At 40.8% G+C, this 16,357-nt stretch overlaps 1 protein-coding gene across 2 annotated transcripts in view; it reads right to left on the minus strand.

The window, feature by feature from the left end:
* Positions 1 to 16,357, minus strand: part of wnt4 (wingless-type MMTV integration site family, member 4) — a 45,253-nt gene that overhangs the window by 5,067 nt on the left and 23,829 nt on the right. For both annotated transcript variants that reach the window (XM_078558192.1, XM_078558191.1), the window contains 2 exons: positions 3,703 to 3,834; positions 319 to 461 (listed from right to left, as the gene is read on the minus strand). In XM_078558192.1, the coding sequence (XP_078414318.1) occupies positions 319 to 461; positions 3,703 to 3,834 (275 nt within the window). The remainder of the gene's footprint in view (positions 1 to 318; positions 462 to 3,702; positions 3,835 to 16,357) is intronic.

Raw genomic sequence — 16,357 nt, forward strand, 5'->3', positions numbered from 1 at the left:
TCTTCCTGGATGGATGAACTAATGTGAATGGTCTTCTACATCCATATTCATTTTGTGATCTTGTAATACATGTGTTCACACATATTGATAATATTTGCCAACTTTATTGCCAACACAATACCAATCAGCAGGAATCAGCTATGAGTAAACACATTTGATTTAACCTATTTTTGCCTAGAATTAAACTGTTGAACAAAGAAAATCATTGATGCAATAAAGAGCTGGAGAAACTTTTTAACACTTGAATTGAAGTTGTAAAGTTTAAGATTGGAAACAGTTTAGAACAGAGTTGGAGTTTTAGGATTATAAACCACCTACCTTCCTTCCTGCCTCATTGTTATGCAGATTCATTAATGGCCTGCTAGAGGAAGCGCCTTTGCTTCTTTCCCTTACGTCCACAAAAGATTGGGAAAAGGCAACGCCATATGCAATATTATCTGAACAGCCTGACCACTGGAACCCTAAATCCAACAGAAATAAAGAAATATTAATGATCAGAACAAAAAGCCTGTTTAATTCAGAAGAGAACAATCCAGATATTTCCAAGGTCGTCAAGCCTAAACCAAACCAGGAACAAAATCAAGTTCAAAATCTAGGAATGACAGCGTACCCTTTCTCATAAATGTAACTTGACAGGTTAATTAATAGCTGTGTGTTAAGTCTTTTGATCAATATTTCCCAATTTCTGCTCCTGAAGGTATTGATCATTTTCTGAAGTATTAGTGAACATATAAAAAGAAAGCTGAGAAAACACCTTCAACCCATCAAGTTCACCTGATCCAGTAGACTTTACATGCTGTCCTCTCAACTCCTAGTAGTGTTGTCTCTTGGAGTGTAAAACAAATAGAAAAAGACAGCTAATTAAGAAAACATGCTGGCAAATTCCTCTCAGACTCCCTAAGGCAAACAAGCAAGCTTCAGAAAGTTGCCCATTTTGTATCATGATCTAAACTAACTAACCATGTATCCCCTGTCACTGGGAGTGTCCTCTTCTTTCAGAAGCCTGTCAAGTTCCCATTTAAAGGGCTGCAATGATCTCATACCTGAAATTGTGAAAGCCCTTTCCAGAGGCTGATGACTCTCTGCAAGAGATTATCCCTACCATCTAACCTTATTTTATATAAGGACCATTTAGGCAACAACTTTCTGGCACCACATATGTTTGTACGTTCCTATAAACCTCTGTGGAAACTTCAGCCTGAGACCCAGGCCATTTTAACCTCTGGTCCTAAATTAAATTAAGTAACACTGTCTCCCTACTGTGAAAGGTGGATGTGACATCAACAGACATGAACAGAAATTGGTTCATCACCCCAAAGATGCCCAAACTCAAGAGAACAGTTCCCGGGAAGAAGTTAGATCCCGGTGCTGGGAGGCAGAGGTCAGGTCGGGGCTGCTAAGTTGCGAGGACTCCTTGCAGAATCCAGGTGAGTACTTCTGTTCCACAAGGATGCCACAGAAAAGTAAAATTAACTCTGCCATTGGGCTTGGTCCTATGCGAGTTTCTAAATCTGTAAGCAAAATATTGCCACACCAACGACAACATATGGCCATGACATTTGCTTGTCAAGTAGGTTCCTGTCTGCGTGGGTTGGGCAACCCTCCCGTGCCTGATCTGAGTCAGGTAAGATGGTGGCTGGCAGGAACGTGGCGCGACATGGCGCCAATATCCCTCCCCATCCCGGCCATCTTAAACCCCCACCATACAGTTCCCATTGGGCGGAGGAAGGTTAAAATTGATCTCAAAATTCCTGAGTGTTCCAATATTTGCTGAGGGACCTTCCACACGAATGGTAGAACACTGGATTCCCAACAATACATAATTTCAAGTTGCCATAATCATGTTAATTGTTAATTTAAAAAATTGTTAATAAAAACAGAAAATGTCGGAAATACTCAGCAGGTCAGGCAGCATATCTGTGGAAAGAGAAATAGAATTAACATTTAAAGTCGATGATTTGCAGTGTTAATTGTGTTTCTCTCCACAGATGCTGCCTGACATGCTGAATATTTCCAGCGTTATCTGTTTATATTTCAGGTTTCCATCATTTGCAGTACTTTGCTTTTGTATTAATTGCTTAATTGTTTTTGGGGTACATTTGCACTGTACACAGTGAACTGAAATGGAGTTTTCTGTTGATATGGAGATCACACTTTCACTGTGTGTTGGGGTTTGCAGTTTAATTTCCAAACCCCCACATAGTTTTACTTTCCAGTTTCTAATGCGATGTCAGTCAGATCACTGATCAAAATCTGTGTTACATCAACTCCAGCACTGTCGCAAAGCAGAAACCATTGCTCCATGTTGTTGGTTTCTTTAGTTTTCTTTACTCTAGGTGACTTATTTCCTAGAAAGAATGTTTTTACTTCCCCAGATAGCTAGGTAAATTTGTAGACTGCCAGAAATGAACAGTTTATTTCAGCTAGAGGTTCTATCACATGATCTCATGTGATATTTCTTATTTTGGAAGGTGGACATTGATTTAGGCCTTGACTGACAAAGAGGTTAGTTTAACATTAAAACAACAAATATTAGTGGTAACAACATTTCTTATAGTATCTATTAAATACAGGTCACTCCTCAAATAATAGAAAATAAGTTTATCACTATTAGGGTAAACTATTATGTTGTGAATCCTTTTTTCTCACTTTCTATGGAAGCTATCTGGACTGACTGTCTTTAAAGTCATCAGGCAGATTTGAACAAGACAGTTTGTTTAAATTCCTTTAAAAAAAACTTGACCAGGACTGTATAGATTTAATTTACGGTCAGAAGAGTTGCCAATCAAACACACATTTTCACAAACTTCACAAGATGTTTGTATTTAAATTAAATCACTTGTTTACTCCCCCCCTCCCGCCCCCCCCCCCCACAACAGTCACAGAAAACGTGACTTAAATCTGTCACAATTGTTTGTTGGTCTATGTTTTAGTGTGGGAGGCTGGTTTTTACCTCTTAATGTACAGTGGCTGGAGACCGGTTCCAGCAAGCCAGGAATTAAGAAGAGAAGTAAAGGAAAAGGCAATACTGTTTCTGCCCTTAAACGTGCCCTAAATGTAACTTAAATACACAGGCTGCTAGATGGAGATCCATAATGGAAGAAAGGCTTCATCTTAGAGAACATAGGGGTTAGAAAGGGTGAGAACAGGGCCTTTGAAGACTACTACTGGCCATTATGAAATTCTTTCATTACCTAAACTGGTCTCCATCTATTTTAAGGTCTAATATGTGCATGATGACAAAGAATATTAAATGTGATTTTTTTTTTGTGTATTCATCTATGGTAAATGTTATTACTAGAGGATAGAACACTTTCCCTCTGAGGCACCTGGTATCAGGGTCAAGCACTCCTAGATAGTATAGTTAGATGCATGTGTGCTTGACCTCAACAGTGAGCTCCACTCCAAACTCAAGAAGGGACCCACTACGTTTGTGACTTTTTTTCACTTTTCATACCAGCCATGCTGTGGTCTCTCTCAGTCTGATTGCCAGTTAACGTCAGATTATAGGCAAATTGCACTGCACGCTATCAACTAGACTGAAATTGCCGAAACTCTTTTCACATAGGACCTATACAGGTAAAAACGACTTTCAGGCCATTGTTCCGGGCTAATTTTGAGCATATATTTCAGAGGAGAAAGAACAATGGTTAACTCACTGCAACATCAAGCCCCCAGATGGAGTAACATTTTTAGACTTACCATCAGGGCTTACTCCATGGACTGTGCGATCACAACCACACTTTTCCAGCTCTCCACTGCTGCAGGCGCGAGTAACTGCAAAGGCCACTCCAGCAGATGAGATTGCGTAAACAAAAGCTGCTTCTCGGGTTCCTGCATTCAAAGAAATGAGAATGGTTACTCAATCACATCAAGGTCACACCAACATGTAACAATGGAGCAGAACAGGATAGGCAGACCCAAGTTACACTGCCAGTTTCTATGTTGTCTACCCAACTCTGAAATAATTCTGTGCTTGTGCATGTCAGCCAGTTAGATTTCAATGTTAGGAGTAAGCGGATGACTGCGTGGAAAGTGACATTTAAACAGGAACACCTGAGAGCTAGGTTTGTAATGGTTATGTTGTAAATCATTTCTGATTTCTCTTCCACACCAATGGGCTTTTGTTATGTTGTAGCAAAGTGGTGATGGTTACATATTGGCACAAAACTTGTGAGTCAGAGTGGTGATCAGTTTGTAGACTGCACTAAAGTCAAATGTAAGACTACCACCAGAAAACAGTGTAAAACCACTTAAACTTTACAAATGGTGTGGAATAATTTCAGTCCTGTTTTAATAGCTTCCAGGCAGCCCTCTCGGAGCATCAGTTTCTACACAGTCTTTGACTCACTACCAGCATTAAAATCTAATTGGCAGGTGCACGCATGCACAAAATTGTATTGATATGGGACAGAAAGTACACTGCAGGGGCTGGCAGCCGCTCAGATCAGCTGAATGCCTCCCCAGCTCCTCCCAACTGTTCTGAGACCATTACCTGTAGCATAACTAACCCCTAAAATAAAGCCAACTACTCTCTCTGACTTAGCATTAACTGATGGGCCAATAAAGATTATTAGCGTTTTAGATCATGTTACTTTAATGGCCGGTGGGTAGGAATGTGAAGCTGATTAAGCCATGAGATGATAGCCGAGAATGAGGCAGTTCCCTGCTGGTATAGAGAACAGTAATCTTATTAAAGCAGAATTGAGGTTTCTTATTACCAAATTTAAGACTGTGTGTTTCTGCTCTCAGCATTGCAAATAGATTTATTTTAATCCTCATATTTCCTTCCCTTCTCTCTGAAAGGCACTAAGGTTTTCTGGGGTATAGCTCAAAGAGCATCTTTTGCTCTGTGGCACCTGATAAGCATTCTTCATATATGAGGCTAGAAAGTGACAGATGATAGAGCATTATATCATGTGGGCATCAGAGCTAAGACCAGCCCTGTCTGTGCCTGGTATCTACCCACATATATATATTTCTCACTAGGAACCACTGAAAAGTAACAAGAGTGTGAATACTGGTTGATTTTCCTCTGTCAACTGCAGCAGTTGCACCATCATCAGAGTTAAGATCAGCTTACTCATTGCAGACTGGGATCAGTAGGGTTGAGTTTTTAACCTCTAAGCTTTATGTAGGTGTCTTAGTCTTTCATAATGTGGGGCCCCTTTAACAGTGTTTTATATTAAAATTGTGTTCTATGAATTGAGACTTTCTAACAGGAATTAGCGCCAATTGGCAGTACCAATTGGATTGCTCCATTTTAATTAAGTATCTGCTAACACACAATAGTATTATTTGTTGCAAGAGGGAATTTCTCTGTTATTAAAAGTGGTCCCCAGCCTCACTCAGTCAATGCTCGAGTGAATTTTTACCATGCTAAAAATGCATTTACAAATAAAACTATTTCCTGTTAATAAGCTTTTTACTGGACAGCTGACACATATATGTACCAATGCTATTAATAATTGTAATACATTATAGGAATATGATGCAATTTTCCCTTACATTGATGGAGTGTACCCCTCTTGAATGTGCAATTCATCCCTTCTCCACAAACATTTTTCTCCAGTTTCCTCCTCTTGTTTCCCTTCCTCTCCTGAAGTTACAGACTGTGGGAATACTGTTTCATAGACTCTGACAGCTCTTTATTACCTTGCTTGAGTGGTCATTCTTCAATCATGAGTGTAACCATTTAGTATCAGCTGGTCATTTAACAGTGGGATGGGACATATTCACATGCCAACTCTGTGTCCACTTTTCAACCTGAACCACTGGTTAATGATCAGGAACAGGTACTCTGGCGAGTTCTTTCCTTTCTCTAGGCCCAGGACAGTGAGGCCAATTGCAGGGTCACAACTGCTGCACTAGATAGTGCCTTTGGGAGAAATTCCCCACAATGTCTGTACAAAGGGCTGAAAAGCTGCATTCACTTGGACTGCACTTGGTCCTTTGTGTACTGCTGCAGCTGTTCCCTGCTGTGCTAACTTGAGCTATATTTACTTCACTGCGATGCCACTGACAGCAGGCCCAACTCCAACAGAAAAGCAGTCACGTGAAGAAGATATCTCTGCTGCCTCTGAAAGTTCTGAGCCCCACCAAACCAAGTAGTACCGATGGGCACCTCTGGAGGTAATACTGCCCCGGTGACAACACAGACTTTGCTATGAGAGGTGGAAGCAATGATGTTTTCTGGCCACTCACTAGCTGAACACCCTAGCTTACCTGTAAAGGCCAGCAAAATGGCTTGCCCACTCTTGCCTGTGTAAACCTTCCCTGGTCCCCGGAGAAGGTACAGCAGCCAGAAAGGAAATTAATAACTGCAGTTTTTCAGCTCTTCTGGCTGTGTGAAATCTATGCCACACTCTAAATATATGGATTTCTATAACAGAGGGACTGTGTGACACGAATGTAGGAAGATCAGAAACTCAGCTCTACACCAAAGACACATATTAGTTCTTTTTTCTTAGAGTTTTTGTTTAATAACACCAAGTAAAATGCTACATAATCCATTTTTATTTATAAGCTACACTAACTGAGTTTTAGTTAACATTTTCTTAATGACCTTTTTATTTGTGAATTTTTGTCCTTGTTTAAGAAAGAGTCATTAATGCTTGGTAGTGGAACACTTCCCCATTTCCGGCACTCATGTCAACATCAAGAATCTGAAGTCAGTTAGATGCAGGACAAAATTGCCTCAACTCTGCCCCTAAAATATACCTTAATCCCAAACTCAAAGGAGCAAACCAATGAGATATTTTACCATGTCCAACACTCACTCTAACACTGCTTTGAGTTAAATTATAACATCAGACCCAAGCAGTGGCGTACTGGGCAGCTTTGCACTGTGGGTCTGTGCCCACTAGGAACTGAAAGTGAAAATGCACAAACTCATTTTACATAGACCATGACAGTCAGCAGAGAGGGCAAACATTCATCCATTTTTTCTGGGCTAGATTCAAACCCACAGGGGTGAAAACCAGTGAATCTACTGTGCCACCTAATCCCCTGTGATTTAAACATATTGCATTTAAACATATTTTTCCAACAATGGGTATACATTTTAAGTGCAAATGTATAAAATGTACTGTAGTACACAAAAGTTGTTGTATTTTTAAGAATGACATTACCTTTTTGTCTTTACAATTATAGATTTCAGAGCACCATGTACAGTGGCTGGATTGCGATAATGAATTATGAAGTGTTAAATTGAGCCACTTACACAAGTAATTAACAGATCAGCATTTGGAAATATGAGACAGGAGGCCAGGAATCTACTGTTTAAGTGTATACTGTGAATGTGGGTTACAGCACAGATTGCTTCTATAATCATTATGGTTCAGTTAGATATAAGGCCCTAGCTGATAAATGCATCACCAACTGAAGAATAGACTGGGTATCACATATTTGATACCCAGTCTGCACTGAGTTGGTTGAACTGAGCCAGGATAACTATAGAGGTGCTGCAAATGGCCTCAACACCTCAAGCTACAGAAGGAGAAAGATCAGCTAGTGTTCCCATAGTTGCTATAATGAGTCTGGTAAAAATCACTGGAGTTTGGGCAAAGAGGTGAGGCTCAGCAGTGATACCCCCTACCCCCCATTCATCAACAGCTTGCTGACACTCACTAGTACCATGGATCCAGAATAAGAAAAAAAATCTCACCCTGAGTCAGACACCTAAGATGAGGAGAAAAAAGAATTGAAGGGAGTAAAGAAAGGAGTCAAGCAGGCCAATGAAAAATCTTCCACCAGAGTAACAGTTCATGAATGTATGCATTTAATTAAGTTTCTCATCTTGGCAAAGATGCAATAGGAGCTACATGAACGGAAGTAAGGATCTACCACACAAGTGGGGAGGAGGCGCTATCCAGATTGAATCAATCTAGATTGTGTCCAAATGCAGCAAGACCTGGGCAAAATCCAAGCTTGGGCTGACATGTGGCAAGAAACATTTGTGCCACACAAGTGCCAGGCAATGACCATCTCCAACAAGAGAGAATCTAACCATCGCCCCATGACATTCAATGGCATAACCATTGCTGAATCCACCACTATCAACATCCTGGGGGTTACCATGGACCAGGAACTGAACTGGACCAGCCATAAAAATAATTGGCTAGAAGAGCAGGTCAGAGGCGAGGAATCCTGCAGCGAGTAACTCATCTCCTGACTCCCCAAAGTCTGTCCACCATCTACATGGTACAAGTCAGGAGTGTGATGGAATACTCTCCACTTGCCTGCATGAGTGCAACACCAACAACACTCAAGAAGCTTGACACCATCCAGGACAAAGCAGCCCGCTTGATTGGCACCCCTTCCACAAATATTCACTCCCTCCACCACCGACAAACAGAAGCAGTAGTGTTTACCATCTACAAGATGCACTGCAGGAACTCACCAAGGCTCCTTAGGCAGCACCTTCCAAACCCACAGATACACGGAAACCCCATCACTTGGAAGTTCCACTCCAAGCCACTCACTATCCTCACTTGGAAATATATTGCCATTCCTTCACTGTCGCTGGGTCAAAATCCTGGAACTCCCTCCCTAACAGCACTGTGGGTGTACCTAGATACAGAGACTGCAGCGGTTAAAGAAGGCAGCTCACCACCACCTTCTCAAGGGCAATTCGGGATGGGCAATAAACGCTGGCCTAGCCAGCGGCGCCCACATCCCATAAAAATTAATTTAAAAAAAACTTACAATGCGTTGTGGATGGCTACGTGAAAGCTAAGTTGCAAAAAGCAAACATTTCATTTTATATCTCTTGCAGTTGCTACAAAGGTGCATTCCTGACCTTTCCATTTTGACTGCACACCATCCCTGATCAGGAGGGAAAATCCATTAAAAACTGCATTACTATCCTATATCGAAGGGTTTAGAGTTGACCCCCACCTCCAGCGAAAATAAATCGATTGACCCAATATCAAGCAGGGCTATCAGCAGCCATTTACAATTGCTCATGTGTGGCATTTGTTCCTGGGGGCAGAGAGTGAAACCATTTCTTGAGGTGTTGATGCCTAACTTATTTATGCCTGGGTTTGATGGAATTTTTTACGCAGATATGGAATGTTCTACAGTGGTGAAATTGGAATCTGTAACAGCTTTTAAAAGGAAAATAGATCATTATTTGATGAAGAAAATATTTTAATGAGGAAAGAGCAATGGGACTAAATGGAACACTCTCAGAGACCTGGCACAGACACGATGGGCCGAATGTCCACTTTGGTGTGTGAAATTCTAAGAGCGGCTTAGAAAATGTGTGTGAAACTGGTTGCTTTTGTCAGTGGATTGTGAGATTCGGGTAACATGACATAGGACCTGATGGCTTTATTGCTGATTTTTTGATCAGGGGCCTGAACAGATACAATATTACAAAAGTTCTACGATTGTACACAAAAAAAAACACTGTGAGAGAGAGCAGCTTGTTATTTTTATTGTATCATGCAAAATATAAATTCAATGATAGGTAGTTTTAATGGAGGATTCTGATTGGTGAGAGCCCAGAATAAACATAGTTTAATTAAGCATTGGAATCACCCAATATCCCACGTCTGAGTCAATGTTGTAATGAGAGAACAGCAATGGAAAATGAATATGAACACTTTGTCAAAAGAAATCTGCACATTCCAATTGAATGGTAATAATGAACTCAAAAGGTGCATACTTATCTTGGTCTGGCATACCAAGGTCTGGGTGCTGCCAAAATGGCCCATGCTGTGCTGAAACACAGGATAAACACACCCCTTCCCCTTCATTGTTGCTTTAGTATTGGACAGCAGTGTTGTCACTAGGATTTCAGAAATCTGTAATAGTGGTGTGTGAAACTGTTGTGTTATGTCCACTTGAACTGTGAAAAAACAGAGATTTCACCTGTCCAGTCTTGGTGAGTTGCCTCAGAGAGTGAACCACTAGGGCTGGCAGTAATAGTGGATGTGGTGATTTAATGAAGAGTATAGTGGATTAAAGTGGATTGCCTGGAGTGCAAGTTTTGGTACCCATAACTAAATAAACTGCAAGTTGTTATGTTCTGGAATGGATTCCCCAAATGGGTGGTGAAAGCAAAATCAGTAGTGACTTTCAAAATGGAGCTGGATATATACTTTAAAAGAAACAGTTTGCAGGGCAATGGGGAATGAGCAGGAGAGTGGGACTAATTGGATAGCTCGTTCAAAGAACTGGCACAGGTACAATAGATTGAATGGCCTTCTTTGTTATATGATTCATTGATGTATGACCTGATGCCATGGCTTAATGGGCAAATGAACCACCTAGTTTGTTACTGACCCACACAGGCCAGGAAGGTCCCAGGAAACAACCAGTGTTCAGTTTAGGAACAGGGACTAAATTTGATTTTAGTATACCCTAGAGGGGGTGAAAAATCTGTTTCTGGTGGCTGTCATTAGATTATCATTATTAAGGCTATCAAGGAATATGGAACTAAGGCAGGCAAATTAAGGTAAGTTACAGATCAGTTATGATGTAGATGAATGTGGTAACAGGCTCAGGGGGGCTAAAACGTCTTCTGTTCCTACGTTCCTAGTGACCCCTGCTGGAAAATGCTTTGTGTCCATGTTCGATAGTGATACATTTGAATATTATCTCTGGCCAAAAACAGCCTGTTTTGACATCTGTCAACATTGATATAGAGTCCAACATGCAGGAGGGAGCGGAAGACATCTCTCACTATGGAACTACACCCTAGTAACTGGTAGAGCGTTCAGAGGAGAGGAGAATATTGGGGAGAAGTGGCACATTTTAAAAATGAATGAACAGAAAACCATTTTCCCAAACGTACAGGCATCACGTACAAAACATTAATAACTATCCAAATTACATCTGGTATGGTTAGTGAAAATATGTGATTAATGTTCAGTATTGGTAGATTTTGTACAATTCTCAAGTGAGAAGTGAGAAGTCCCTGAGTACAACGGCTAAGAGCGGCTCCTCCCTTATATTTGTGTCGAAAAAGTTTAAAAAAAAATGTCTGTGACTGTCTGACCTGTATTCGCATTTTAAAATAAAGTTAAGCTATTCAATCTCCTCGGGAAAATGACGGTGATGGGAGAAGCTCCCAAAAGCATGCTATGATGGTTTTGTGAGCTACGGTATATCTTTTCCTGACTGCCTCGTCCGTCAAACCTTATCTTGCAGGGTTAAGTAATGACAGTGGAGGTCGCTCTAATCCACAGAAACCCCATTTCCTACTTCCAACATCTGCTTCTATCACCAGCGAACAGGAAAAAAAAAGCACCGTCACACTGCCTGTTAGGTCCTTTACAGTGGTTCTAATTTAACTGATCAAAATTGAGATAGAAAAGAGGTAAAGGGGCTGTCCCAGGTCATCTGAGGTGAAAATGGTTAAAGAATGTCGAGCCCTGTGCACCCAATGAATTACTGTTTGGGTCATATCTGGGCTTGTTTTCCCCGTTCTGGTGCCAGACTTTATCCGGTTGTGATTTGCAAGAATGGTCATTTAAGGCACCCCCACCCCTTAGTTAAATTAAATTAGGCGTTAGGTCTGGGTTGCGCTCTAATTACAGCTCACTTATATCTCCCACATGTTGGGTAAAGGTTTCAGTTTAAGTGCTGTAGTTTTCCAGGGATTTGAAATCTGAACTACGGTATTTGATTATTCTGTGTCCAACGTATAAGGCTTAAATAAAATGTGTTATTACTAAAAAAAAATAGAAGTGCTCCGGCTGCCCTCTCCTTATAACTTCTTCCCCGCCCAAAAGTCTCAGACTCTTGTTAGTTTCACCAGCATGTCTGCTGCCTGGCACCTCAACCCAACCCCATCCTGCAGGTGAGATAAGACCTCCGTGAAGCCCAGATTTCCCACTGCGGTTATTTTAACATCAGCCTGTATTAAAATAACTCCAATGGGAACATTAAAAAAAACAGACAATGCTGAAAATACTCAGCATGTCAGGCAGCATCTGAAGAGAGGAACCGAGTTCACGTTTCAGGTGGATGACCTTTCGTCAGAGGTTTGGAAAAATCTCGATTTGAGTGTGGACAGCAGGCCATCTGATTATTGGGACCTCAAGGCTGAACCCAATACACGTTCACACCCATACAGCAACGACGGGATAATGATCTGTGATGAGCTTTTTTTCTTCTTGACCATTTATGTCAAAGTCAAATGTAACGCCTCCAGGCTGGATTTAAATAGTTCCTTTTATATCAATGCAAAGTGGTTTGGGGTTCACTGCGCTGCAAGCAGTCATCTCACATGAATTTGAATCCCCAAAGTAAAAATCTTGCCCCGCTTATGCCGCAGTAGAGGCTATGGATAGAATCTGTAACCATCTTGGTCTTTATGGTTCAGTCCTACACTGATCAGTGTTTTTAATGTATTATTGAGTGAAGGAATCGTGAACTATTTCATAGCATCTTTTAGCTGGGCTGGATGCCAGCTGAGCTGTAAGAACAGACAGTACACGATGGGCCAAAATTGGCTCCTTCTGCACCATACAAGTTTTGTGATTCTGTGATGTAGTTCAATTTAACTTAGGTTTGAAGTCCCAGTTTCAGTGTAATCTTAATTTTGACACACAGTGTGAGGCCATCTTGAGGAGACAGTGTCACATCACTTGGATTTCGTTTGACCTGCAGTATAACTACAAGTGGTGTAAACCCATTTAGAGTTTAAAATAATCCAGGTAATCCCCCGAAACTTCTTTACATTTTTAATACCAGTGCAGTTTATGTTAGGACAGTACGGTTTTACCAAGGCAGAACATTTCATCAGCTTCACAAGAGCAGACAGTACTGGCAGTTTGGTACATGCACAGTTAAAAGATGTGCAGAGTTCCATCACCAGGATGTGAAGCTGATGAAATGTTCTGCCTTGGTAAAACCGTACTGTCCTAACATAAATTGCACTAGTATTAAAAATGTAAAGAAGTTTCAGGGGACTACCTGGATTATTTTAAACTCTAAATGGGTTTACACCACTTGTAGTTATACTGCAGGTCAAACGAAGTCCAAGTGATGTGACACTGTCTCCTCAAGATGGCCTCACACTGTGTGTCAAAATTAAGATTACACTGAAATTGGGACTTCAAACCTAAGTTAAATTGAACTACATCACAGAATCACAAAACTTGTATGGTGCAGAAGGAGCCAATTTTGGCCCATCGTGTCTGCACCAGCTCCCCAAATGAGCAACTCACCTAGTTCCATTCTCTTGCCTTCTCCCCATAACCCTGCACATTCTTCCTTTTCAGATAATAGCCTAATTCCCTTTGAATGCTTCAATTGAACCTGTCTCCACCACACTCTCAGGTAGAGCATTCCAGATCCTAATCACTCACTACATGAAAAGCTTTTCCTCATATCACTATTGCTTCTTATACTAACTACTTTAAATTTGTGTCCTCCCATGCTTGATCCTTTCATGAGTGGGAAGTTTCTCCCTATCTACTCTGTCCAGACCCCTCACGATTTTGACATAATATATATATTTATATAATATAATATATAATATATTGACATAAATCACTGTTGCATCAATGCATAAACTGAGATCTAACTTGACTATAAAATATATCAATAAAAATTTGAATAAAAGTGACAAATACAAATTACTGCCAGTGAAATTTGAATTTACATATTTAAACTTGTTGCGTGGTGTGTATGTTTGTGTTGCGTGGCATAGGTAGCATTATCCCTGGGGCTAATTCTGCACATTTCTGCTCAAGCTGAGTCCTGTACTGGCCTTGAATTTAATGTAAAGTAACATATACCTCATTGCAGTCCTGAGAGTTCTCTCTCTCTCTCTATGTAGTGTCCTCATTATTTGAGGGTTGCTAACCATGGCTTATGCCATGATATCATTATGGGCAAGGCGAGAAGGCAGGCGCCAAGAACTACCTCAGCTGGCACAGGGATTGAAACCACGCTATTGGTGTAATTCTGCACCACACTCTAGCCATCTAGCCAAACAAGTTAACCAACCTTTCCGATTTCACTGTTAAGTTTCCTAAACATGTTCCACATGTTGTTTATTTATGTATATTATATGTTAATTACATCTATCTGCTGATCTGGTTAGCCTACTCAAAACCCAGGATTCTCTTGCAAATCAGATTATAGTATTACTCCAATATACCATACTTCCCTATGCATCTCTTTTGATTTCTACAATTCCCTCCAGATTCCAAGTCCTCACAATCATGTTTATCTTTGTAGTGTTTTATGGTCTAACTTATTTGGGATGCTTTAACTGGTTCTTATTTCAGCAGTTCCAAAAGGGGTGGCTAACCACCGCCTTTTGAAGGGCAATAATTGCTAGTATTGCCTGTGACACCCACACCGTGTGAATGCATAATTTAGTATCAATTTAACTCTGAATGTAATCTTTTATTTAGAACTGATCTTGATTTCCTGTCCTGTCCTTGACTTGCCTATACTAGTTTGGTAAGTCTATGAAGTACAGGTAGAGTACCTGTAGATCAGCCAATAGATCAGCCATGATCTTATTGAATGGCACAGCAGGCTCGAGGGGCCGAATGGTCTACTCCTGTTCCTATTTCTTATATTCTTAGTACCTCAAATCCGGCTACCTGAAAACTGGTGGTGTCCAAAAACTGGACATTTTTGTAGTAGAGGACTCAACTGTTTGAGCTATTGCGCACAGGTTTTTGTCTGCTTGAGAAAAGATGAATGCCCGCAAAGAAAACAATAAATCAATTTGAGTAACTGGACATTTTTGAAAGGGCGCCGCTGGTCAAGCACAGTACAGGTTTAGCCACATTCTGGATTGGTTCTAGCTTAAAGCACAAGGAGCTTATCATTGCTTACTTGCTCTGATTCTGTTGGCAACACACCCTCAAAATGTAAAAAGCCAGAATGACTGCTAAACGAAGATCGATATTTCATGAGAACTAGATGTAAACCTGATATGTTGAACCCTGCGACTGAACCTATTACGTGGTAACAAAACAGGTTAGTTTGAACCCAGGTTGCCAGGCTGGATGTCCAAAATCTGAGAAAACTGAAATCGGGCACGGTCTTGGTCCCGAGAGTGCCAGATTTGGGGTACTGCACCTGTATTTCCTTTGATCATCGAGTAAGGTAGCTTTGTGGTTATGCTACCTGACTAGTAATACAAATATTTGGACTAATAATTGTGAAACATGAGTTCAAATTCGCCTGGTAACTCAAGAACTTAAATTCTGTTAACTATTTAAATCTGGAGTAAAAATTGTGACCATGGAACTGCTGCATTGTCATTCAACACATGATTGGTTTACTAATGTCCTTTTGGAAAGGAAATCTGTTGTCCTTACCTGGTCTGGCCTTGAAACTATAGGATTGTTGTAATTCCGAGTGATCATGAAACAACTGGATTGTCATAAAAGTCCAACTGGTTTACTAATGCCTTTGTGAAGGAAACCTGTCATTCTGACCCAGCCTGGCCTATACGTGCCTTGAGATTCACAGCAATGTGGTTGACTCTTAACTGCCCTCTGAAATAGCCTTGTAAACCACTCAGTTATATTCAAATTGCTCATTGGACTTCAGCAGTTCAAAAGAGTGGCTCACCACCAGGGCAATAATTATTGGTTTTGTCAGTGACACCCACATCCTGTAATTGAGTAAATTTATATCAATTTAATTCTGAATGTAATCCTTATTTATTTAGAACTGATCTTATGCCAATGGTTCCAGTGGTATTATCTCATACAGTCAATATTTGACCTATATTATGCAATTATGCAGTCCTGTCTCAAAATGACTATGTGCAACTGTCTCCACATTGCTCTCACAGCTCTGTGCATGTTTGTCCTTGGATTATTGTCACCATTCTGTGACTGCCCTGTGAGTGACAACAGCTTGCATTTATATGGTGCCTCTACTGTAGGGAAACTTCCCAAAGCACTCTACAGGTACATAATAAGAACTGACAGAGTCAAAGAAAGAGCCATTAAGACAGCTGAATAAACAAGTGACTAAAATCTTAGTCATGTTTATGGAGGAAAAAGAGGTGGAGAGACAGAGGGTTTAGGAAAGGAGTTCCAGAGCTTAAGGCCTGGACAGTTGACAGCACAACTGTCGATGGTAGGGCAAAATATGGGGATGCATGAGTCTAGAGTTGGAGGAATATGGTGTTATTGGAGGTCTATAGGACTGCACAAGGTTACAGAAATAGGGAAAAGTGAGGCCAGCGCGGGATTTGAACTGGGGAATGGGAACTTTAAAATTGAAACATTGATGGATTGGGAGCCATTGTGGATTAGTGAGCACAGGGGTGATGGATGAACAGGATTTGGTGCAAGTTAGAATACAGGCAGCAGATCTTTGGATGAGCTGAAGTTTATGGAGGATGAAAAACGAGGGTTTCAGC

Source organism: Cetorhinus maximus, chromosome 15 (genome assembly GCF_964194155.1).
Source record: "Cetorhinus maximus chromosome 15, sCetMax3.hap1.1, whole genome shotgun sequence".
In the NCBI taxonomy this organism is placed as follows: domain Eukaryota; kingdom Metazoa; phylum Chordata; class Chondrichthyes; order Lamniformes; family Cetorhinidae; genus Cetorhinus; species Cetorhinus maximus.